Source organism: Ranitomeya variabilis, chromosome 5, assembly GCF_051348905.1.
Source record: "Ranitomeya variabilis isolate aRanVar5 chromosome 5, aRanVar5.hap1, whole genome shotgun sequence".
Lineage (NCBI taxonomy): Eukaryota > Metazoa > Chordata > Amphibia > Anura > Dendrobatidae > Ranitomeya > Ranitomeya variabilis.
In genome coordinates this window covers 256603555-256630910 of record NC_135236.1, presented here as the reverse complement: position 1 = coordinate 256630910, position 27356 = coordinate 256603555, and the positions used below count along the sequence as shown (strand labels likewise).

Sequence of the window (27356 nt, the reverse complement as noted above, 5' to 3'; positions counted from 1 at the left end):
GAGCTAAACAAAAATAGCTACCTTTTCCTTGTGCAGCATTACTGCTGCACAAGGTGGCTCTTTCAGTAACAAACGCCTTGGGGGGGGGACAGGTTCCCTTACATTTCAGTTGTTGTGTCAGCGTGGCGGTCGCAGGACACATTGCCGGCTACACAGCTGGGGATCAGCTGACGTTACTGAAACCCAATAACACTGGGTCGTATGTTTTGACTGTGCAGACGGCACTTCTGAGCCTCAACTGGCGGTGTTGGAGCCCAGGAATTTAAGTTCAGGTGGTAGAAAGATGAACACAACAGGAAACCTGGATAACGTAGACAGTGACCTAATTATTTAATCAGGAAGAAGAGTGGCAAATTCCTGCGAGATCCAGGCCTTGTTCATTTTCAGGAAAGTAAGCCGGTCAACGTTATCGGAGGATAGTCGCATGCGACGGTCAGTTAGTACACCACCTGCAGCACTAAAGACACGTTCCAATAATACACTAGCCGCAGGGCAAGCCAGCACCTCCAATGCATACTGGCTTAGCTCTGGCCATGTATCCAGCTTTGAGACCCAAAACTTGAAAGGGGAAGAGCCGTCTGGGAGTACAGCAAGAGGGCAAGACATGTAGTCTGTCACCATCTGACGGAACCGTTGCCTCCTGCTGACTGGAGCCGTCTGTGATGGTGTAGACTTTTGTGGCGGGCACAGAAAACTGTGCCACAGTTCGGCCATACTGGTCTTGCCTTGGGCAGAGGCACTGCTTCTGCTCCCTCTTTGTGCAGAGCCTCCACCACTGCCTGGACGCACTGAGCTGCTTTGGAATGCACTAGCAGCACTTCTCTCAGTTGGAATGGAGAAGATGATGGAATTCACCAGTGTGTCTTGGTACTCCCGCATTTTTCGCTCCCGGTTCAATGGTGTGATGAGGCTTTCTACGTTGTCCCGGTAGCGAGGATCGAGGAGGGTGAACACCCAATAATCAGACATGTTGAGAATGTGGGCGATGCGGCGGTCGTTTCTCAGGCACTGCAGCATGTAATCCACCATGTGCTGCAGACTGCCAACTGCCCAAGAAACGCTGTCCCCTGCTGGAGGCGTGATCTCTGCCCGTTCGTCATCACCCCACCCTCGCTGTACACACTGAGTACTGGACAATTGTGTAACTCCCTCCTCTGGACGGATGTCTTCCTCCTCCATTGACTCCTCCTCATCCTCCTCACAAACTGTCCCCTGCCTACGCGTTTGTGAGGAACCACGTGGCGCTGACTGTCCAGAAGATGATGGAAATGGTGAATCCTCATCCTCCACCTCTTCCACAACATCATCCCTTAGCGCTTGCAGTGATTTTTCAAGCAGGCAGATAAGGGGGACAGTCATGCTGACTAGTGCATCATCTGCACTCACCATCCGCGTGGAATAATCGAAGGGACGCAAAACCTGGCAGACGTCCTTCATAGTGGCCCACTCTGTGGTTGTGAAGTCTGAACGGTGCGGAGTGCGACTTCTTTGCGCCTGATGCAGCTGGTACTCCATTACAGCTTGCTGCTGCTCACACAACCGCTCCAACATATGTAATGTGGAATTCCACCTGGTAGGTAGGTCACATATGATGCGATGTTCCGGCAGGTGGTGTCGGCGCTGCAGAGCCGCAATGCGCGCTTTTGCCGTGCTGGAACGCCGCAAGTGAGCACACTCTAGGCGGACCTTGTGCAGCAGTGCATCAAGATCCGGATAGTCCCTCAAAAAACTCTGCACGACCAAATTGAGCACATGTGCCAGACATGGGATGTGAGTGAGGTTGCCGAGGCCCAGAGCTGCCACCAGATTTCGGCCATTATCACACACTACCATGCCTGGCTGGAGATTCGCTGGCACAAACCACACATCGCTCTCCTGCTTGATGGCATTCCAGAGCTCCTGCGCTGTGTGGCTTTGATTCCCCAAAGAAATTAATTTCAAGACGGCCTGTTGACGTTTGGCCACGGCTGTGCTCATGTCGGTCGTAACAGGTAAACGTTCATCACGGGTCCATGTGGAGGTGGACTGTGACGGCTCCTGCAGCGATGATTCTGAGGAACTGGTGTAAGAGGAGGAGTCAATGCGTACAGAATGGATTCCTGCAATCCTTGGAGTGGGCAGGACACGTCCTGCGCCACTCGCACGGTCTGTACCCGACTCAACGACATTAACCCAATGGGCAGTGAGGGAAAGGTATCGCCCCTGTCCATGTTAACTGGTCCACGCATCGGTGGTGAGGTGGACCTTGCTACTGACGGCATTCAGTAGCGCGTGTTTTATGTGTCCCTCCACATGCTTGTGCAGAGCAGGGACGGCTTGCCTGCTGAAGTAAAAGCGGCTGGGCACATTGTACTGTGGGACTGCCAATGACATCAAGTCACGGAAGCTGTCAGTCTCCACCAGCCTGAATGACAGCATTTCCAGTGACAGAAGTTTGGCAATGCCTGCAGTCAGAGCCTGTGCTCGTGGGTGGTTTGATGAGAAAGGCCGCCTTTTCTCCCATGCCTGTACTACCGATGGCTGTAGACTGGGCTGGGAGTGTGTGGATGACTGGGAAAGTGGTGCTGCGGGTGGAATTACAGCGGGTCTCTGGACAACAAGGCCAGAGGTTCTTCCACGGCGGTCCTGGGAGGAAGCCGAACCAGCTGCGTGTGAGCTGGAGGAAGAGGCAACACGAGCTGAAGAGGTGGTAGCTGCCGCTGTTGGTTGGCCTAGCTCTTCAGTGTGTTTTTCTAACTCCGCCGCATGCCTGGTGCGCACATGTTTCCACATGTTGGAGGTATTGAGGTTGCTGACATTTCGACCTCTTTTGACTTTGTGATGACACACCTTGCATTTGACATAGCAAATGTCATCTGCAACTGTGTCAAAAAAGGACCAGGCACTGCAAGTCTTGGGAGCGCCCTTTTTGGCTTTTGGAAGAGACATGCTCCTAACGGGTGCCAAAGCGGAGGCTGCAGGATCCGCAGTCTTCCCCCTCCCTCTCCCTCTTTGGGCCGTACGGGGAATCTCTTCCTCAGAGCTGCTCCCACCACCTTCCTGTCCCTCACGCCAAGATGGGTCAAGGACCTCATCATCTACACTACCCCCTGCCCCCAACTGCTCCTCCTGGGTAGTCTCAGCAGCAGAGCACGCACCAGTAAGTGGCACCTGAGTGTCATCATCAGCTGATGCGGCCTGCGATGTGGTGACCGGAGCCACTGGCCCACCCGCCTCTTCAGAGGAAGAGAGAAAAAGCTGTTGGGCATCACTGCACCCTGCCTCTTCTTCCATTTCTCCAATGCTGCTTGGCTGGCCCCCTGTTTCCAAGCCAAGAGATTCAGAGAACAGAAGTAGAGACGGCTCCTGTCCTGGGCTCTCTGTCTGCCCTGGGCAATTTGGCAGGTGGTGAAGAGACAGATGGCTGCTCTCCAGTGCTCTGTGTCTGAGAGGATGTGGCACTAATTGAAGTTGATGCATTAGCTGCCATCCATCCGACAACGGCTTCAATTTGTTCTTCACGCAGCAGCGGTGTACGGCGCTCTGCGACAAAGCTGCGCATGAATGACTGTTCCCTGGTGAAAGTGGGTGATGATGAGTCACCGGTGCCCGCAGCAGGCACAGAATCCCCACGTCCCCTCCCTGCTCCGCGCCCACGTGCCTTACTCACTGCCTTCTTCATCTTGGTTGACTGATAAAGATAAGCAGAAAAGTACTAATGGCTTTGTGTGCTGATTCCTGAACAACTCCTAACAGGTATAAGAAACACTAATTTTCTAAAGTGTGGACTAGACTTTAATATGAGCTAATGTGGCCTACACAAATGTAAAGTGGTGTCACTGGTCTGTTTGGTGAACTTTATTATTTATTTATTTTTTGGGGGCTGAACTGACATTAGAGAGAGCTGCAGTCACACGGAGACCGTGCAGACAGCCGTAAACGGCGCTGCAAGGCCCAAAAACCCTCCTCTACGTTATCCTATGTAGTGTTTTTCCACAAGTTAGCTGGAGACGGGTGGAAAGACACTAACAGGAATTTTTTGAAAAAATGTGCAGCAGCCTGCACTACTTAAAACAAAAGGAAAATTGATTTTGCGGTATGACGCAGTGAAGAACCCTGAGCTGGAGACAACCAGGCTATGGCTGCTCACAGACTACAGGGCGAGCTGCAGTCACACGGAGACCGTGCAGACAGCCGTAAACGGCGCTGCAAGGCCCAAAAACCCTCCTCTACGTTATCCTATGTAGTGTTTTTCCACAAATTAGCTGGAGACGGGTGGAAAGACACTAATAGGAATTTTTTGAAAAAATGTGCAGCAGCCTGCACTACTTAAAAGAAAAGGAAAATTGATTTTACGGTATGACGCAGTGAAGAACCCTGAGCTGGAGACAACCAGGCTATGGCTGCTCACAGACTACAGGGCGAGCTGCAGTCACACGGAGACCGTGCAGACAGCCGTAAACGGCGCTGCAAGGCCCAAAAACCCTCCTCTACGTTATCCTATGTAGTGTTTTTCCACAAATTAGCTGGAGACGGGTGGAAAGACACTAATAGGATTTTTTTGAAAAAATTAGCAGCAGACTACACTACTTGGAAAAAAAAAAAAAAAAGAACAGTATGAGGCAATGAACCACCCTCCCTGAACTGAATACAACCAGCTATGGATGGCCTATGTGGCTGCACTCAGACTAGAGAGTGGGCTGCACTCACACACACACACACACAGACCTTGCAGATCGCTGTGAAAACAGCGCTACAAGGCAAAAGCAAGGTGATTAGTAGGTGAACACAGCGGTTGCTAAATTAGCCTTGGAAAAGCACAAAGAAGCAAATCGCTATCTCTAAACTGGCCCTCAGTCAGCAAACAGCGTCCTGTCACTAACTGAATTCACAGCAGAGTGAGCGCAAAATGGCGCCAGCGACTTTTAAACTGCATCATGACATCATTTCAGCAGCCAATCACAGCCTTGCCAGTAGTTTCAGGCCCTCCATGCTGAACAGGATGTGCCCACACTTGGAATCAGTCTCATTGGCTGATTTCGTACAAAGTTGTGCAGTTTGAATCCTGGGAACTTCCGATTCCGGTATCCGATACGCGGCAAGTATCGGATCTCGGTATCGGAATTCCGATACCGCTAAGTATCGGCCGATACCCGATACTTGCGGTATCGGAATGCTCAACACTAGTTAAGAGTAAATCTAGGCATTGTTTAAAGCAAACTTTATACACGGCCTTATACACAATAGAAAATATACAACACAATTTGGAGTTATATAGTACATTCTCAAGAAGATCAATGTATCATGTTTATCAACAACAAGAATCTAGCTTTTACCATAGTGGAGAAAGGTTTGAGGCATTATCAGATCTCATGGCTGATAGCAGGGAAAAGAATTATCCTTATCAACTGTCAAAGTCTAAGTTAATAAACTAGAAAGTGGATGTGTCATTAATAGCAGCACACGGATGTAAACACTCCTTCAGACTGCTGAGCATTTCTTTTTCCTGCAGCAGACTGTGTGAACAGGACATTGATCAAGAATCAGGGCAAATTAAAGTATCTAGTATGAAAATGCTCTTTGATCTAATAGTTTATGGAAGATGACCTCCTTTAAAGACTTTCATGCTGCCCTGCTTGCTAGCAGCATGGTATAGATTGGGGTGAAAAGGTCATGGAGGCTGGGGTTGCAGTTGCACTCAGGCACACGATCCTAGGGAAGCCCAAAAGGCCACCTTGGCCTATATAGAAATAAAAATAGTTCTATTAAAAAAAAAAACCGTGATAGTTTGTGTATCTATTGCAGATTTCAGGGCTCATCCATTTTTAAAGGGAATCTGATGTCTGATAACTCTATTAAGCTGTAGATATGAAATTAATTTGGAGTTTGATGGCGTTTTGAAGGTGCCCGTCTGCAGTACTGAAAATGTGGCACCTGGGAGAAAGTGTACTTTTATATATTTATCTCAAGTGCTGTCAGCTTTCAGTGATGAAGGCGCGCCAAGAGCAATTAGTCATAGCTCACTATACTGACACTGATTGACAGCTGGCTCTGCACTAATGTATTATTGAGTCAGTTGCCAATCAGTGTCGGGGCATGCTTGCAGCCGTCATTCTCAGTGCCATGAGTGGTGACTGTCATTGCTCCAGGCATGCCTGCATCACTGAAAGTCAGCGGCTCCTAGTAGACTAAAGTAAATTTTTACCTGGGTGCCACACAATAAAGGGAATCTGTCAGGTGATGTTTGTGTAGTATACTAATATTATCCTGAAATAGGGTTTGGGCAGCCCTTTCAGGATATGTAATTTTTATTTCTGTACATAGTCCAGCTGTGTTGTTGTAAGCCCATTACAAATTTATTGTCTCGCTCCAGCAAGTCAAGCAAATGTAAATGGAAAATGAATATTCACCCCTTCTCCCGCCCAAAATCACACCCACCCTTCTGCAGTGGCATCACTGATTCAGTCAGACTACTGTATGAATGAGGATCGCATCACACTCCTTGGACTCGCTATTTGATCTCCTGACCTGAGTGTGACAGCAGCATAAAAATACATGCTGTCACAGTCGGGTGAAGAAGGCAGATGGCCAGTCCGATTGGTGAGTAACAAAGAAGTCTGACTGAACCCAAATCGGTGACACCAGACAGGAGGGGTGAATATTCATTTGGCATTTACATACGCTTGACTTGATGGCCTAATAATCAATTCCCTCCTTTATATCAGTTTGCTTAGCTCCTCCGGCTTCATAACATGTTGCCTGGAAATAGAGCTACATATTCAGTTTGACTGTTTCCTTTCAGGGTTATTTTTTGCTTATGGTACTTTTTTTTACATATCTGATATGCTACAATATAAAATTGTTATCTATAAGGGTTGATGAGACACTACATGATAGTAAAATTCCCAAATCGTCCATGCTTGGAGAATATCTGGCAGGGCATTCAGTTCTCACTATACATGCAGTTCTCAGTGTATTCTGTGCCTGACCACTAACCCTATGAAGGTAGCTGTGTCATATACACCAAATCCAAGAGTCAGGCCATAGATTCTGGGTGTCCAGACTAAACAATATAGATAATGAGAATTTGATTTTGGGGAAAAGAATTTGGAATCTTTAAGTTGATCAAAGGTCCCTCTTTGTGGCCCAAATATTGTATTTAAATGCTGCACATTGTATTGTATTGCCCAGTTCTTGGAACAATGTATAATACTATCTAAAGCAGTTATAGCTAGGGAGCCTGGGAACTTCTCGGAAGATATTGAGACATGCTTCTCAGTGCCTTAGTTGGACCATAGGCCCCGAACGTTCCAGGAATGTCCGCTCCAAGTTTATTGCTGATGTTCTCTTGCTGCTGAACAGCCCAAGCTCCTTGTGCCCTCAGACCTCCAACCACTGCTCTTTCTCCATATAATCTCTTTCTCTCACTGCACTAACCAGAAAGTGTTCCTCTTGTTAACTGGCCTTGCCCCTACCACACTGAAGCTGATCCTGAACACCTTAACTGTTTCTATCCTAAACCTGTCTACTTCCTGAACTTATTGTGCCCACCACTGCAATATACTCAATCCTATCTTGCAGCGAAATGTTATTCTATGTCCTATGCACTAATCTTATCCTTTCCCTATATCTAATACATATATTATAACAATACATTAACCCCGCACCTTGGTGCTTATAAGGTTCTATGCATAATAAAACACCTTTTCATATACACAGGTTGGAACATTTTTTCTAACTGTCCCGGTCACCATCTCACACTGCAACTCCTAGGCAGGAGTAACCAAAACAAATGGATGGGATAGAAAAGATTTGAAAATAATAAATTAAAAAAATATACAAAGAATATACTTATGTGAAATCTATCTGAAATTCTATATATAAATTCATATATAAAAAAAATTCTATATGTCCAACAAGCAAGAGTGAAAAACCACTCACAAATAAGTAAAACCCAAACCTTGGATGTGGATTATGATGGAAATAACAGATAATAATTATAAAACAACAAATAATGTGTAGAAAAAAGGGACAAATGTTAAGGATAAAAAATGTTATTAGTGGTAATTTGGCAAAAGTATTGGCACTATGTGCAAAAGGTGCCCACACATATAAAAATGACAATAAAAGACAGAAAAAGCAAAATATATAAATGAATAAAACAGAATAGGGACCACATGAAAACTACTAGGTATAGGGGGACTGAATATATTATAAAAATAAATAATAATACATCCCAGTAAAATAGATGAATAGCTAGAAATATAAAAACAGTCCCACGTAATACCAAGATACCGTACCACATAAGGGTATAATTGATAGATAAACTATGGAACTAATTAACTGACACCATATTTGCAGTAGCTAGATATGATATGGCAACCACTCAAAAACTAGTAGTCCAAATAGAAGATGCATATAATCTGTAAATATATTTATAATTAAATTATCTGACACCATATATACAATATATAAAGAAAAAAATAATGAAAATGCCACTCAGAATCTCATGATCTCATACTCAAAAGACTATGAAATAAGTAAAAAGGGTCAGGGACTAAACTGAAAACAGTAAGGAAAACTATACACCAGTGTGCCCAGCATAAAGGTGGCAGAATCGGATGTTACCTGTCAAGTGGTATGGCTGTGGTCCCGGAAGAAGTGTGGTGCACACCCCGACGCACGTTTCGGGAAGTCCTTCGTCAGGCAAGGTACAAGGTGTTAAATCTTTGCTTAACTAAAGATGTTGTTTTATTCTCCATCAGCATGTTACCTCAGGCAGTCATATTTGCCCTTTCCCTATTTTAGCTGGCCCCCCTGTTCAGGTAATGCCAGCAATAATTTACAATCCTGGCCTGGAGAGTTGGACACGTTCTGGTTATTAGGTGTTATTTCTTACGTTGTTGTGAGCGATGTTTAGTGAAACCTTTCCTTTTACCTAGGTATCTTTATATTACTTTGTTGCCTCTCATGCTATACACTTTATATTCTTTTGTGTATTTCCCTTAGAGAGTGTTGTGTGATTGTGCTTCTGTTTATGCACCGTCTGTCTTATTTTGTACACCATGTTCCAATATGCAAATCACATTTTTTTCGGATTTTCCTAAATGGTCGGTGCAAATGACAGTCAGTCATTGTCTTGTTTTTCTTTGCATGAAGTCAGAATAGCCTCCCAGAGCTACTGTTTTGAAGTGAACTGCCTCCCACCTTCATAAATCTTTTGCTTGATGATACTCCAAAGGTTTTCTATATTGGGTTGAGGTCAGGGGAAGATGGTTGCCACACCATGAGTTTATCTCCTTTTATGCCCATAGCAGCCAATGACTCAGAGGTATTCTTTGCAGCATGAGATGGTGCATTGTCATGCATGAAGATGATTTTGCTCCTGAAGGTGGCCGAATAGTAGGTTTATGCACCAAAGCAAGCCTTTGAAGGATCCTACACCTTTAGGTTCGAGGGACTCCAGAGGCACCAGCAGCTTCAAATAACTGTTTGCTGCTTTGTAATGGTATTTTGGCAGCTGCTCTCTTAATCCAATGAATTTGTCTGGCAGAAACCTTCCTCATTATGCCTTTATCAGCACAAACATGTCTGTGCTCAGATTCAGCCACAATTTTTTAACAGTACAGTGATCATGCTTAAGTTTTCGGGAAATATCTTATGTTTTCATCCCTTCACCAAGGCATTGCACTATTTGATGCTTTTCGGCAGGAGAGAGATCCTTTTTCTTTCCCATGTTACTTGAAAACTGTGACCTGCTTAATAGTGTTGAGCGATACCTTCCGATACTTGAAAGTATCGGTATCGGATAGTATCGGCTGATATCCGAAAAATATCGGACATCGCCGATACCAATACAAGTCAATGGGACACAAGTATCGGAAGGTATCCTGGATGGTTCCCAGGGTCTGAAGGAGAGGAAACTCTCCTTCAGGCCCTGGGATCCATATTCATGTGTAAAATAAAGAATAAAAATAAAAAATAGGGATATACTCACCCTCTGACGTGCCCTGGTAGTAACCGCTGTCACCGGCAGCCTCCGTTCCTAAGAATGAGCGCCTGAAGGACCTTCGATGACGTCGCGGCTTGTGATTAATCGCGTGAGCGCTCATGTGACCGCTCACGCGACCAATCACAAACCGCGACGTCATCGAAGGTCTTTCACCCCTGCATTCTTAGGAACGGAGGCACCGCTAAGAGCAGGGGCCGCCGGACGGGTGAGTATATCAATATTTTTTATTTTTATTATTTATTTTATACATGAATATGAATCCCAGGGCCTGAAGGAGAGTCTCCACTCCTCCAGACCCTGGGAACCATACGCACCGCAGACTTCCGATTCCGATATCACAAAAGTATTGGAACTCGGTATCGGAATTCCGATACCGCAAGTATCGGCCGATACCCGATACTTGCGGTATCGGAATGCTCAACACTACTGCTTAATAATGTGGAATATCATTTTTAAATAGTTTTCCTTTTATTAGAATCACCTGGAAAACTAATTATCACGTGTTTAATATTGATTTCAGTGATCCATTGAGCCCTGAGACACAATACCATCCATGAGTTTATTTGAAAAACAAAATTAAATCTTTATGACACAAATCCAATTTGCATTATAATTTGGAATACTGTATTTCTCCATACACTGTACAGATTAATACTACTCAGGAGCATAGGAAGGAACGAGGCTCAGGCATCTCCACCTTCAGGGATAATCCTGAGACAGGGATAGCCAGGGATCCCAATCCTGAGGGTCAGTATAGGTGCACATCTATTATCCCACAGTCACACCATGACAATATTGCTGGCCATACTTTTCCCTACACTCCAGTATGGATCCGATGAGAGTTCTTACGAGCCAAATGCAAGCTTTGTCTTTTCAGGTGGCTGAATGAAAAGGGTCAGTTTAGTAGCAAGCTCAGCCCGCCACACCGGATCAATCTGCTCTGGAACCCAAACTGCTTCTTAAAGAGGAGCGCTCTCCGAGTGAGTACAGGGGCTGCAACTCCGTAAAGGGGTACTTCATTTGGAAAGCATATTGTGTTTTGTCCTCAGGGGTCTTCCTGCAGTGTTGGGGTTTTCTTGGTTGTCCCTGCATAATTTCACTTTCGATTGGCAAACTCAGGAGAAAATCAAATGGAGCTTGTATTGTAAAGACCACTATTTAGGAACCTGTATTTCTGAGGTTACCACAAGTTTTCCTGGCCCTCTCTCTGATTTTTGTGATGTATTCGTAGAGAAAGGATGTCAGGTGTTTGATTCCGGGAGCAAAATTTCCCAAGTGCAAACTTTACAATTTATATGGTCCGGAGAGATTGTTGTTTCTCAAGGAGTATATTACTGAGAGTTTAGCTAAAGGACACAATAGGATGTCTTCCTCACCAGTATCAGCGGGGTTCTTTTTGCCAAAAGAAAGAAGATGGGTTAAGGCCGTGCCTGGACTTGCGGGAGCTCAATCAAATAATGATCAGGGATGCGTATATTCTCCCACTACTTTCTGACCTGTGTAATCAGACTGCCAGAGCGAAATGGTTCTCTCAACTCAACCTTTGGGGAGACTATATTATTGCAGAAAATGTATTAAAAACTTTTCTGCCATAGCACAACCTTTTAGGCCGGTTTCACATTTGCGGTTGTGTCCGCAGCGTTTCTTCCGCAATAATCCGCATGCGTTGTGTTTTCCTATATTTAACATTAGGAACGCAAGTGTCTGCGTTTGATTGCGTTTTGCCTCGTTTGAAGACGCATGCGTCGTTTCGTCGTCTGCGGTTTGGCGCGGTAAATGCTACATGTAGTAATTTTAGAGGCGTCAATTTGCCGCCTAGAAACATATGCGGTTGTTAGCGGTAGTAATGTGCCAAAAAACGCATTGCTGTCTATGTAAACGCATGCGGCCGAAAGTACATGCGTTTGCATGCGTTAGTAAACACATGCATTGCACCAGAGAAAAACATGTCTAGACACTGATTAGCCACCCCCCACATACAAGGTGATAAAGGGAGGGAGTGGACAGTTGCAGGTCACTACGCAGCAGACAGAGAAGCAGAGGAGACAGACAAAAACAGCTTGGAGAAAACAAGACTCTGAACAATGTGAGTATATCCTAGCCAATGCCTTTATTTTCTATTTTCTATTTTATGTCTCTACATGTCTTAATTTCTTTCATTTCTTTCTTTCTGCATGCATCAGAATGTCTTCTTCTTCTGATGAGGAGCAACGTCCTGGGCCTTCTGAAGTAGAACATGTCAGTGAAGTGAGTACTCACCTCCTCAGATTGGTAAGTATTCACTGTCACATCTACACATGTGACAATTTTTGTTTTTCTTTTTTTAGACCACTTCTACTGCGGCAGAGACTGGGCAGGAGCAGCGGGGTCACGGATGAGTGTCAAGGCAGCAGCGTGTAAGTATACAAGGCTGACTATTTACTGTATCCAGCCATCCAGCAGCGCTGCAGCAAGTGGGCCTGCCACACAAACTGGAGACCAGGAACCTGGTCCATCAGGTTTTCCCCTTTCCCAGTCCTCTGCCTCTGCCCTTTTTTTTGGGCTCCTCCTGGCAGCGGCAGAGGGAATCGGACAGGTCCCTCATGCCCGAGTTTTTGCACTTGAGCTCGGTTTTTCACGAAGGACTCAAGGCTTTGGGTGACTGAATGGATATTTCCCTTAGCCACATGAATACACGTATTCAGGTCACCAAAAGCCTTGACCAAGTAAAAGCCGACCTCCAGAGGCCAGCACATCATTTTTTTAACCAAATTGAGCAGGGCATGTCAGAACACCTTACTCCTGATCTCCAGCTTAGTGTCAGGCAGGCCTGCAACGCTGCTTATGTGCAGGCTATGCAGCAGAGTTGGTATTTTCAGCAGACTGTGGCGGCATATCCACCTGTGCCTTCACTGTCACGATTAACCTCAATGCCGACCTATGCTGCATACCACTGCACGGCCACCTATATTCCTAGCACTGCCGGACACCATTACAGCACCACCACCACCATGCCGAGTGCTGTAGGACACCCCACCGCCACCATGACAACCACTGCTCCTGCTTGGACCTCCTCCACTGACACCACGATGCAGCAGCAGGACCCAGGCATGGCCTTTCGTACCGCCACCACCACGATGCAGCAGGACCCAGGCATGGCCTTCCGTACCGCCACCATCATGATGCAGCAGGACCCAGGCATGGCCTTCTGCTCTACAAGCGCTATGGACTCTGGCATGGCTGCACGCTCTACGAGCACTATGGACTCTGGCATGGCTGCACGCTCTACAAGCACTATGGACTCTGACATGGGTGCACGCTCTACGAGCACTATGGACTCCGGCATGGCTGCATGCTCTACGAGCACTATTGACTCTGGCACAGTGCAGCCGGACCCTGACACGTCATCAACCACGACCATGCCACGACATATGAGCCCACCGAGGCTTCCCAGAACCTGGCAATCCCAGAAAGTGAAAAAAAACAGCGAACTCTTAGTATTCCTCCCCCCTCACCTCCCAGTGTGTCTGTAATGTCAGGTTTGTCTCACCCTTCCAGTACGTCTCAGGCCTCTCATGTGTCAATCCCCGAACTACCAGACCCCTCAAGTTTCATTGCCCCTTCTCCTGCCACCTCTGCGTCGTCCACAGTTAGCCAGGCCTCACAGCTTCACACCCCCCGTCTACATCACTCTACCCCAAGCAGGCGCAGTTAAATAAAAAATTTGTGTATAACAAAATAAATAATATTGTTTTTTGCCCCCAATTATGTGTGGTTTACTTGTGTATTTCGCCGCCGTCAACACACACCGTGCGCCGAACAGTTAATTTGTTGGCCACATCATAGTGTAATAATTATAGGGGATAACTCAGGAGATTCTTTGCGTGGAACAAGACAACTACAGGACACAGTTTTATAAGTGGTAAAGTCTATGTTATCACACGGTGATTCAAACAGGTGCAGAGAGAAACTCAAGTCCACAACACTTGGAGTAAATATTAAATGCAGCTTAGCAGTCTATAGGAAACTTCAGAGGAAAATGCAATCACGCAGAAAGTCTATGAAGCACAATTATTCTTGAGGATACTTGACACGAATAAGTCCTTGCTTAGTCCAAAACACAGATAGATATGCCTATAAGGCAGTTCAAATAATATCTTAGCTCAACCAGGGAGGCCTGGGTAATAGTCTCAGGTTCTTGCAGAGCAGAAACAGCTTACATGTCCAGCAAATGCAGATGGAAGTAAACACGAGCAGCAGATGAAGGAGAATTACTGGAACTGGTGTATGCAGCAGGAACTCAGAGCAGAGTAGCAGGATAACCCCACAGGTTCACAGGAGCAGGTATATAGCCAGAGAGTCACCAGAGGTCAGGAGCTGGATGCAAGGCAGAATACTCTAGCACAGACTGAAGGCTGGGGTGGAGTTTTATAGCAGGAAGACACAGTGCACATGAGACCAAAGACGCCATCTTGGAAAAGGGCAGTAATGCACAAAAGGTAATAAAAAAATGTTCAGAGTCCTGACACATAGCTCCAGTAGTTAGCAAGTAAAAGACTGCAGCTTTGTGTGTCTTTAGTATAGAAATATGAGATGGGCCAAAAAATTAATAATTGTGTTATCTCCATAATCTCTTCCTTCTGCTTAGTCTGTGACTAGTGTTGCAGACTGAATAGAAAATGGCGGAAATACAATGCAGAACTATACTCAACAGGTCAGGTGTCCAAAAAATCATTAGTTAGGACACCTGACCTTGTGAGTAGAGAACTGCCTTGTATAACCTCCATTTTCTCTTCTGTGTACGTAATCTGTTTCACACAAAGTGAAGGGACGATGGCGGTCATACAAGGCATATCTATGCTCACCTGGACATGTGTCATAAATAGGGAATGCATGAGGCTGTTATATGTGCATCATGATTTCATTATTTCTGACACCTGACTTGATGAGTATAGATCTGTTTTGTATGACAGCCATTGTCTCTTCAGTCTGTGTCCAATGGATACTGCAGAACAGAATCAGAATGACGTCAACAACCTTACCACTAACAATATGGCTGCCATCACACTAGCAGTATGTGGTCAGTATTTTATATCAGTATTTGTAAGCCAAAACAAGGATTGAAACAATTATAGGAAAATTATAATGTTAACATATCTAGCACCTGAGCCTTTATCACCCACTCCTGGTTTTGGATTACAAATACTGATATTAAATACAGACCTAATACTGCTAGTGTGAGGACAGCCTGGGTTTGTAGAGGAAAGACATAGGAGGTACGGTCAAGACACCAAAAAGTAAAAGTTTATTAACGAGAAATATTTGTAACATTTAAGAAAATAACTGGTACAGATAAAATCCCAAAAGCACATTTACACAACATTGTCATGCCATGGCACACGTCCAATATCCGAATCAAGAAAGGCAGCAAATTGGTTCCGCATGTGGCCAACTTCAGCTGCTGACCGCAGCCAGTGATGCTGGTAATCTGGCAATGGGTTTCCAAAAGGTTCATCCAGTTCAATGTTGGGCCGCTCCTTTGTCATTATGTAATTGTGCAGAACCACACAGGCTTTGACCACCTCGTCGACTGTCTCCATTTTTAGATTAATGGCTGATGCAAGAATGCGCCATTTTGAGACAAGAATCCCAAAGGTACACTCTACTGTTCTTCGGGCCCCGGTCAGTCTGTAGTTAAAAATCCTTTTAGTGTGGTTCAAGTCCTGGCTGGAATATGGCTTCAGTAGGTTTTCACACATCTGAAAGGCCTTACCACCAACCATAACAAATGGCATTGGTGGACCTTGAGTGTTGGGGAGAGGTCGTGGCCGTGGAAAATTAAAATTTTTGCCATACACACGGCGGCCCATATCAGAGTTCTTAAAAGTCTGTGAATCGTTGCCACGGCCAAAAGCTCCAATGTCCACAGCGATGAAGCGACAGTCCGCATCGGCTATTGCCATGAGCACAACAGAAAAATATTTTTTATAATTGAAGTACTCTGATCCTGTTCTGGCTGGTTTGATAATGCGGATGTGCTTTCCATCCACCGCTCCCAAACATTTTGGGAAATCACACACACTCCAGAATTTTTCCGCAATTCCAATCCACATGTCCAAGGTGGGTAGGGGTATAAACTCATCCCGGAGTACATTCCACAAAGCCCGGCAGGTGTCCGCAACTATTCTGGACAGGGTGGAAATTCCAAGCCGGTATTGGAAGTGGAGGGATGATAAACTCTCTTCGGTTGCCAGAAATCTGGAAAAAAAAAAAATTACAATCAATTCTATTTATGGTGTTGTTATGCTAAAGACATAAAGGAAAATACAAAAAAATACATGTCAGAACACCCAAAATTAGCACTGCCATTGGTTTAGATTTGTTACGTACCTTAATGTAACCAGCAGATGTTCCTCTGGTGGAATCGCTCTACAGAGCTGGGTGTCCTGTCTCCGTATGGCTCCTTGGACATGAGCAAGCAAATCCCGGAATGAGTCTTGCGACATCCTTGTATATACCTGGAATTTGTCCGGGTTGGCATTAAGCTCGCCATACAGCGTGTGATAGGCTCCACGTAATTCAATAATGGGGTGTCTCCAAAAACGCCTACGACTTCTCCTTCTCCATCTTTCGTGATTTCTGTCTTGCTCCCAAGCAAATGCTCAGGCAAGAAACAGCTTGATGCATAAATCCAGGTTGAAATAAAAGCTCTCCATGCGGAGATCCATCATGACACAGGATAGCACACTGTTAAGATTTCAGCAGTCCTAGGGTCTACACTATGTTCCAAATTATTATGCAAATGACGTTTTTCTCAGATTTTCCTAAATGGTTGGTGCAAATGACAGTCAGTCTAATAAAAGTCATCACCTGATAGAGTATACATCGAATTTTATTGAAGAAGCCTCCCAATGATAACAGTATAACCTCTAAAATGAATAAAAACTCAAAATGCACTGTTCCAAATTATTATGCACAGTAGAATTTCTAAACATTTGATATGTTTTAAAGAACTGAAAATGCTCATTTGTGGAATTTGCAGCATTAGGAGGTCACATTCACTGAACAAAAAAGCTATTTAACTCCAAAACATCCTAACAGGCCAAGTTACATGTTAACATAGGAGCCCTTCTTTGATATCATCCTCACAATTCTTGCATCCATTAAACTTGTAAGTTTTTGGAGAGTTTCTGCTTGTATTTCTTTGCATGAAGTAAGAATTGCCTCCCAGAGCTGCTGTTTTGATGTGAACTGCCTCCCACCCTCATAGATCTTTTGCTTGATGATAATCCAAAGGTTCTCTATAGGGTTCAGGTCAGGGGAAGATGGTGGCCACACCATGAGTTTATCTCCTTTTATGCCCATAGCAGCCAATGACTCAGAGGGATTCTTTGCAGCATGACAGCATGAGATAGTGCATTGTCATGCGTGAAGATGCTTCTGCTCCTGAAGGCACATTTCTGCTTTTTATACCATGGAAGAAAGTTGTCAGTCAGAAACTCTATACACTTTGCAGAGGTCATTTTCACACCTTCAGGAACCTTAAAGGGCCCTACCAGCTGTTCTGGACCAAAACATGACTCCTCAACCTCCTTGCTGACGTCGCAGCCTTGTTGGGACATCCACTACTCTATCCATCTGGACCATCCAGGTTTGCTCGACACTCATCAGTAAACAAGACTGCTTGAAAAATAGTCTTCATGTATGTCTGGGCCCACTGCAACCATTTCTGCTTGTGATCACTGTTTAGGGGTGGCCGAATAGTAGGTTTATGCACCAAAGCAAGCCTTTGAAGGATCCTACACCTTGAGGTTCGAGGGACTCCAGAGGCACCAGCAGCTTCAAATAACTTTTTGCTGCTTTGTAATGTTATTTTGGCAGCTGCTCTCTTAATTCAATGAATTTGTCTGGCAGAAACCTTCCTCAATATGCCTTTATCTGCATGAACTCTGTTTCAGTCATAAATGTCTTCATAGTATGATGATCACTCCTAAGTTTTCGTGAAATATCTAATGTTTTCAAACCTTGTCCAAGGCATTGCACTATTTAACACTTTTCAGCAGCAGAGAGATCCTTTTTATTTCCCATATTGCTTGAAACCTGTGGCCTGCTTAATAATGTGGAACATCATTTTTTAAGTAGTTTTCCTTTAATTAGAATGACCTGGAAAACTAATTATCACATGTATTTAAGATCGATTTCAGTGATCCATTGAGCCCTGAGACACAATACCATCCATGAGTTTATTTGAAAAACAAAACGATTAAATCTTTATGACACTTAAATCCAATTTGCATAATAATTTGGAACACAGTGTATATATAGAGATCCCATAATACACGCCCTCAGTAGTCCCATTGGCGGTGTCTGGTTATCTAGATTTTTCTCCTGTAAAATTTGTCACCATGCGCACCAAAAACGCAAACGCAACAAAAAAAAGCATAGAAAAGCGTGCAAACGCTGCGTTTTTTTTTAACGGCATGCGTTCCTGCATGCGTCTAAAAAAACACCGCGTTTGCACGCTTTTCTATGCGTTTTTTCCTGCACTTGCGGATGCGGATTAAACGCTGTGGATTCTAATGCAAATGTGAAACTAGCCTTACTGACTTACCAAAAAGAGTATGGATTTCTCAAGCTGTTCTGAGGATGCTTTTCGTTGGCTCCTGCATTAATACAGCCTGATGTGTCTCACCTGTTCAGGTAATACCAGCAATAGTTCTTTATACTGGTCTAGAGAGTTGGGCATGTCATCGTTATTACTTATTAGATGTTGTTTCTAAAGTTGTTGCGAGTGGTGTTTGATTAAACCTTTACTTTTCCCCTAGATGTCTTTATATTACTTTGCTGCCTCTCGGGCTGTACACTTTATATTCGTCTATGTGTTTCACTGAGGGAGTGTTGTGTGAATGTGTTTCAATTTCTGTCCTGTCTGTCTGGCTTTATATTCCCCATACATTAGTGCTACTCAGGAGCATAGGAAAGAACAGGGCTCAGGCATCCCCACCTTCAGTGGTAATCCTGGTACAGGTATAGCCCAAAACCCCTAGACTGAGGGTCAGTATAGGTGCACATCTATAATCCCACTGTCACACCACTTGTCACGTTCCCTCATCAAAATTGATATGAAAAAGTCTTGATAAATTGGGGCCTTGGTATTTGACTCAAGAAATGATCAGTATTAAGTATATTTGAGCTAAGGATGTTCATTCTTTCTTGTTCCAGAAGTGGGCTGAAATATTTTGCTCTAAAATGTTTCTGTCACTTCTCTTATACCTTTAATCCCTTTGCATTAATTCTGTCCTCAATTTCATTTAGATGCCTGAATTGGTTTAGTGATCTCCAGACTATAAAGGCAGAGCTGCACGAGGGGAGGAGAGCAGAAGCTAGAATCAATACGGAGACAGGAGGTGGATCTCAGACTACCTCACATTCCCTGCAGACAATGGAATCAGATTACATCTCTGCCTTAATAGAACATTCACATTTTTGGAGTGCAATAGTACAACAATTTGCTCCACACTAAAATCTGTATGACTCATAAAGTGTCAAGTTCACATTAACAATAAAACATTTTCTCCATGTACAGAGCCTAGTCAGCTGGCTGAGTAACTCCACAAATCATGGTCTAGAAGAGGTCTACGGTTTGATGAGGTAAGATAGAGAGCAATCAAGCACTTGACGGCCTTTCTGTAATGTACAGTTGAACAAAGAGCTGCCAACTGACTTATGATGGAAAAACTGACTTTTTTCTTTTTATACATGAAATGATCACACACAACCGATCCTTTGTGCTGTGACCTGGAGTATTCAAGCAGGTGAGTTCTGATATTTGATTGGGGGGGAAGATATGCCAATATGTATATTCCATGCATTATTTCATATTGCAGAACTATAAGGGTTAACTCTTCTTATTGCTTTATCAGGAGTCTGTTTGCTTTGTATTTAGCACTCATAAACTGTGTGTTTTATTACATTGGAGATTACAATGCTCAGGGATATGCCCTCTGCTAAACTTGTTGTGTTGTATCAATCATTGCAACAAAACCTCTACATGATATCAACCATGCTCGCAGAGTATTTCTTCTTGATAGGATAGACTATATGAAAAGCAGCTGCAGTTTTAATTCTCTGACAGCTGGAGGGTTTATGAGAGAAATACAGAACTGTGAGACCGGGTATGACTAAGTGATTTTGAATTGTTTTAGAAATTCTATTGCATTTACCATTTTCTATATAAATTGGGTAGTGATGTAGTCCCCAAAGTAAAGGTCTCCATACACATCAGTCTAATGTGTATTTGGAGCTTCTGACTGTCCTCCGATAAATGATACTAAGGGAGAGAAAGTTTGGGCACCACTGCACAGTTATTTTTATTTTATTTTACCTCTGGAGTGGTGCTATAAATCTAAGCCCCTAGCATCATACTTACCAGCCACCATCTTCTTCTGTTGTCAGTGCCACTCTGACTGGCCTCCAGCAGTTTGTGGCCTGCCTGGTCACTCCAGTGTTTGCTGGACGGTCCGGAAGTCACTTCTCAATGTAATTCTATGAGAGCCAGAACAAGGCTCCCATACACTAAGGGTTTGCACACATAAGAATGTAACTCGGACAAGTGCTATACGATGTTTTATTGGATAGCACACAGGCCAATATTAAACTATGAAGCAATGCTGAACTTTTTTCTACAAACAAAATTGGTTATGACAGAAATCACAGCATGCGGTAAGTGGCTCTGTAAATTGGATCACACGCACCCATTTGAGGTTATTGAGAGCTTGTGACCGATACCAGTGACTTCCGATCATTTAGAAGTTGGGGTCACAAGATGGTGGCGCACGACCGGAGTGGTGCCGGGAAGAGCAGAAGTCAGTGGTTGCTAAGTATAATGCCAGAATCAAGGAACTTAAATACGTTGATAAAATGCTGGAGTGGTGCTTTAAGTGTCCAATTCTTCTGCAAAATATTTAGAATTGAGAGTCCTCAGTGGTTGATACCTTTTAATGGCTAACTGAAAAGATGGTAACAGATTGCAAGCTTTCGAGACTCTTCATCAGGCATAGGAAAGATATATATCTTGGTACTGTGTTAGCCAGTAGATAGAAAAATATTTAGAATTGAGAGTCCTCAGTGGTTGATACCATGCCTGATGAAGAGACCTGAGTAGTCTCGAAATCTTGCAATCTGTTACCATCTTTTCAGTTAGCCATTGAAAGGTATCAACCACTGAGGACTCTCAATTCTAAATATTTTTCTATCTACTGGCTAACACGGTATCAAGATATATATCCTTCCTGTAATAATTCTTCTGCAGTCAGGGAAGATATGAAGCCACCAGAGGTGTCAGACATCCACTGAATACATAAGTAGACTTAAGGCCCCATACACATTAAACTAATGCCTGCAAACCCCTGATATCAACGGATTCAGTCGGATTCAGTCTAAAGTGTATGAGGCCGCCGGCCACCTGATGGTTGGAGGAGGTGTCCATCCCGTATTTATGATTTCTGACTGCCCATCACATTGTTCTCCTGGAGATAAGCAAACAGCTGTTATATCAGTCATAGGGAACACAAGAGCGCTAAGCCAAGGAAGTGCTCCTATGTATGGGAGAGATGGCTGTCGGATGGACGATTGGCCCCAAGCATTGTTCGGCAGTCATCTAATGTATATGTCCATCTTCATTCCATGAAATAAATAGATCTTTAATAGATGTTTGGACAATTGAAACACAATGGTTAGTACTGGAGGTTCACTCTATCAAATACAGTGATGTTCCTAAGAGAAGCTAAAAGTCAATGAAATCAGAGTTGCTCAGCAAGCTAATAGACGTGAAATAACTGGTTAATGAATGCAGTGTTCTATTAACTGAGCTGCATGAGCGAATTACTCAGCTACAATCACAGTATCAGATGGATCAAAAGGACAAGATTCAGGTAGACAATAAAGTGTTTTTGTGGATTACACAAAGACTAGAGGTATGCTCGGAAGTTATTAATGCTGCTGATGTAGTTGTATGAGTCCCACTACCAACATCCACACCCCCTTTTCTTGGATAACATCCACTACCTTCTTGCTGTGCGGGGTGTAAAGTTCTCCCCCCTCCCACTGAACTTTGCCTGCTCTGTCTGGGCGCTCTCCCCCACCTCCTCATCTCAGATAAATCACCCCCCCTCATCATTTCCAGACGAGAGAAGTAAGGAGAGCGTGCACATATTTCTCTTCTATCAGGATACAGGTGTCTTTGCTGCTCAGCACCTGCAGCGTGCGGGGAGGGCCACATCCACCATAGGACAAAAGGTTTGTCTTTTTTTTTGTTGCCAGGTGGATACATATTCGAATCAAAAAAATATGGTAAAGTTGGAGGCAGTTACTAGGTTTTATTCATTGGCTATGAGAAGACAGCACAGTAGGGTAAGGGTGACCTTCCTGTTACATTGGGGCTCATGGAAGAGATTCTTAGAAACTTTTCGGATTGTTACATTGTATTGGCTGCATATTCTGCAGTTATAGATCTTACATGAGACTATCGTGATAATATTTAGAACTAGACCAGGATCAGTTACCTGTATGTAGAGAGGACATAACTTTTCATGCAATTTCTTCACAATAAAGAAAAAAGAACAGATAATGGAATTAGAATGCAATGTAACAAAACAGACCATTCACTTTCCTAACTTTTTAGCTGTTTGGACACCCAAGGCTTCCCTAGTGTAAGGGCTAGAATGGTAAAATGAATGTAAATTGGTTAGAATATTAGTTTTACAGAAATTTGAAGCCGGTCATGTCACAGCAAGAAAATGTATGATATGTTTCTATGGAGAAAAAAAAAAAATCCAATAATATAATTATCTCGTATTATCTGGCATTCTTCATATTTTTTGTATGTCGCTGAGTTCAGATGTCCATGAATCCGGTCTATGAATACTTATTTATAAGAGTATGGTGCGCTCCATATTTTGTATGAATACGTTGCTACACTATATACCTAACAGCTAGAAAAGATCACTTTACGCTGCTTAATATTACAAGGATATTTGTAAAATTATACTTATCATCATGATTTTTTTTCATCATGGTTTATTTGATACTATATAAAGTATGTGATGTATATTAAGTTTTGTTCGTTCAAGTTGTAACACTACTTGATTTTAGAAAACTATACGCTGCACAAAATGCCAAGATTTTTTGGTCACGCTAATATGTAACAATAAAAATATTAGGCTAAAAATGTTGAGAATTGTTTGTTAAAAAGTTAAATATTTCCAATTTATTGCCTTACATTTGTATTCTTTAAACCCACATGCGTCTTCCCCCAATCTCGGATGGCCTCTCACCCCAACATTCAGTGTTTGAAAGAATTATAACCCATTTTATTAAAAGCCTAACACTTAGCCCCACAGAGAGGGGAGGGGATGTCAATAAGTAGTAGGGGGGCTGCTCCCTGGTGGTGATAAATAGGGGTAATATAAAGGTTCCTCATAAATTCCCAAATAAGCGACCATTCAGTTCCAGCATGGCCACCATTACATTACTTATGAGATGTAAGGAAGCCAGGCCACAGAAGCATTAGCAGCAGACATTGAGAGATAACATAGTGCCTGCACTGATACAGTACCAATTACATCACTTCGTGGTAGTCAGGAGTCTGTACGTGAGCGTCATTTTACAAAATACTAAGCAGATGCGGATTTTGCCTATTTACTGTAGATTGGAATGTGAAATATATTATAATGCTTATTGCACGAATATACTTTGAAGCTGAGATCTGCCACAAAATATGATGCAACTTCTATTACACAGGTTAGAATAATCAATAATAGCATACCAATTTCATGACAATAAAAATTGAGACATTTTCTTTTTTTTTATTTACTTGGCAAATGCCTGGATTGTTAGACATTTTGGTATATTTGTAATTTACTTTTAATGGTAGAGAACATTTAGGAAAGCCTAAAACAACATTAATATACAAAATTAGTAATTTTCAGTTGTTGGATCAAAGGAATTTTGTAGTTTATGAGCCTGGGAGTCACAGTCTCAGGTAAAAGCTGGTGTAATTTTGTAATTACAGCGCAAATAACAGCGCGAGAATAACTGATCTTGCCAGGCAATTTTGAAAGCAAACTCCTAGCATACCAGGTAAAGAATTGGTGTTAGTGGCGGCTATTCCGGCCTTCATATCAAGAATCCTCCAACAATCCAAACCAGGCTTGGACTGGCCAACAGGAGAACAGGAGAATTCTCCGGTGGGCCCCTGTGCAAGAGAAGACAACCATCCTCTTATATGAGCAGTACTTGGCACAATATACTTGAATCACTATGCACAAATAAAGGCAACATCTTATTCATTTAACATCTACCCAGTTCATTGTTATATAAATTTGTGATTGAGTATAATGTCATATTTGCATGTAGCTAAAAAGTGGGGCCCTGGAGTAGGTTACTGGTGGGCCCTTGACACCCAAGTCCTACACTGGCTCCAAACCCTGTGAACACTTCTGTTGTTCTTAACCCCAAGGAGAAAACTTCACTAGATAGTTAAATCTGCATCAATGCAGTGTACTGTAGTCACCTCAATTCAGAGGGAGCTGCAAGCCTGGACTAGCTGCCATATTCACTTCCTGCTCAGATTCCTCTATACACAATTGCTTGACATACCAAGTAATCATCAAATGTAAAAAAACAAACAAAGAGAAGTCAGATTATCGCTATATGTTATATCAAGCCTATACACCAAGGTACACAGCAGTCAATATCATTAAAGATAAGTAATAAGTGTTCAATAACTGGATGATAACAGAGCAATAAGGCTGAGCGATCCGGAATAATCAGTCATTGTTAGGATGTCTTTGTCAGATCTGCCCTCATGTGACATGGACGACTGTATTAATTAACACTCTCATATTACTAATAAGCTGTTGGTCTGCCATTGTAAAAGAGGATTAGACATGTGAAAGGGGATAGAAAAGTTCAAGTTAATGTTACATAAAGGCCATAGTCATATGACTGCTCACCTAGTGTCTTCTACATTGATTTGTTCATTGTGAATTGACATCATTGACATATTTCTTATACACTTCTCAAACCCTAAACTTTTCTACAAGTCTCTCTGTTATTCCATTCATTGCTTATTCTAGCTATTCTTCTGAGGGAATGTATGTAATCCCCTAAACAAAAGGATGCTGTGCTGGGCAGTCAGCTGATCATGGTTATATAAGGTGGACTTTTTCTCATCCAGTTTTAGGAGCAGTGAGTGGGAAACATTATGTCAAGTCTAGAGCCAAGCCCCGAGCCCGGACAAGATGACCTGCTTTATGATGACTGGTATATTGATGATCCCCAAGAACCAACAATACCACCCCATGAGTAAGGGATACTTTTCTCTGCTTTGAAAGTCTTTGTTTATGTTATTAGAAACCATTTGATTTGATTTGCAAGCAAGTGATAAATATCAAAGTTTAATTTTGTTCTAGAATTATCTTACCGTGTTTTCCAGCCATGTCTGATGGATTATACCACCTTATCCTTGCACCTGTATCAGTGAGTGTATAAAGTTATTACTACTTTTACTTTTTTATTATTATTATTGCATCCAAATTATAAATACTGTAGGTTTGTGACATGTCTGGTACATTCTGGTGACCCCTTCACTATTACTGAGATAGAAGGACCATTAGGCACCGGGAATTAGATGTCACCCCCAATGACTGCTCTCACTAGAGTTACATCTTAGCATATAGTATTTTTTATATATTGGCTAAAAGTAAGAAAAAAAATAAAAAATAAAAAAATGCATATGACACCTATACTGGCATCTTCTAGGCTTTACCGTTGCATTAACTTGTAACTTTGTGTTAAATGACAGCTACATGCAATAATGGCACCTCCTTATTAATCCACTTACAATATGTAATTGCTTGCTTAGATTATTTAAAATATGTTACAAGTGGTGGTGAAATCTTAGTTATTGGAAATCATCTGTTTTGTTGAATATAGCAAGCATTACCCACTTTGAAATGTGATTTTGCACATTATTAAGCTACCAACTTGCCTTAGTCATAAAATTCTCTATCAATAAGATTTTTTAATTTTACATATCAAGGGCAGATTTACAGGAGGGCTGTGGAGGGTGCATCATTAATCAACTTTGCATCCTATAATTTGGAAACCATTGCAGCCATTGTGAATCTGAACCAGTTTTTACTTGTTCCTACTTTGGATTTTTTTTAAAGAATACTGTTTGAATTGTAAACCTGTGACTGTATACATAATATATACACTCACCGGCCACTTTATTAGGTACACCATGCTAGTAACGGGTTGGACCCCCTTTTGCCTTCAGAACTGCCTCAATTCTTCGTGGCATAGATTCAACAAGGTGCTGGAAGCATTCCTCAGAGATTTTGGTCCATATTGACATGATGGCATCACACAGTTGCCGCAGATTTGTCGGCTGCACATCCCAAAGATGCTCCATACAAGGCAGGATGGATCCATGCTTTCATGTTGTTTACGCCAAATTCTGACCCTACCATCCGAATGTCGCAGCAGAAATCGAGACTCATCAGACCAAGCAACGTTTTTCCAATCTTCTACTGTCCAATTTCGATGAGCTTGTACAAATTGTAGCCTCAGTTTCCTGTTCTTAGCTGAAAGGAGTGGCACCCGGTGTGGTCTTCTGCTGCTGTAGCCCATCTGCCTCAAAGTTCGACGCACTGTGCGTTCAGAGATGCTCTTAGGCCTACCTTGGTTGTAACGGGTGGCGATTTGAGTCACTGTTGCCTTTCTATCAGCTCGAACCAGTCTGCCCATTCTCCTCTGACCTCTGGCATCAACAAGGCATTTCCGCCCACAGAACTGCCGCTCACTGGATTTTTTTTCTTTTTCGGACCATTCTCTGTAAACCCTAGAGATGGTTGTGCGTGAAAATCCCAGTAGATCAGCAGTTTCTGAAATACTCAGACCAGCCCTTCTGGCACCAACAACCATGCCACGTTCAAAGGCACTCAAATCACCTTTCTTCCCCATACTGATGCTCGGTTTGAACTGCAGGAGATTGTCTTGACCATGTCTACATGCCTAAATGCACTGAGTTGCCGCCATGTGATTGGCTGATTAGAAATTAAGTGTTAACAAGAAGTTGGACAGGTGTACCTAATAAAGTGGCCGGTGAGTGTATGTGCCGTATTATAGCAAAAAGTGCAGAGGGACTGTAAAAAGTAAAGCTTATTTCCTCATCTTCATTAGTGTAAATGAATGCTAAATTTCATTAGGGATCCATAGCTAAAATGCAACTGCACAGCATAGAGACATGTCAGAAGTTTTGATCTGTGGGGGTACAAGTGCTGCGACCCCCACTGATCACTAAAACTAAAGCACAGAAGTG

The 27356-nt window shown here is 43.1% G+C and overlaps 1 protein-coding gene across 1 annotated transcript in view; it reads left to right on the top strand.

Annotated features, from left to right (window-relative positions):
• Nucleotides 1-22150: 22150 nt before the first annotated feature.
• STRA6 (signaling receptor and transporter of retinol STRA6) overlaps nucleotides 22151-27356 on the top strand; it is a 108443-nt gene continuing 103237 nt past the window's right edge. Inside the window, exons 1-3 of the mRNA XM_077264107.1 lie at nucleotides 22151-22267; nucleotides 25209-25336; nucleotides 25444-25510. Coding sequence (XP_077120222.1) covers nucleotides 25236-25336; nucleotides 25444-25510 — 168 coding nt within the window. The 5' untranslated portion in view covers nucleotides 22151-22267; nucleotides 25209-25235. The remainder of the gene's footprint in view (nucleotides 22268-25208; nucleotides 25337-25443; nucleotides 25511-27356) is intronic.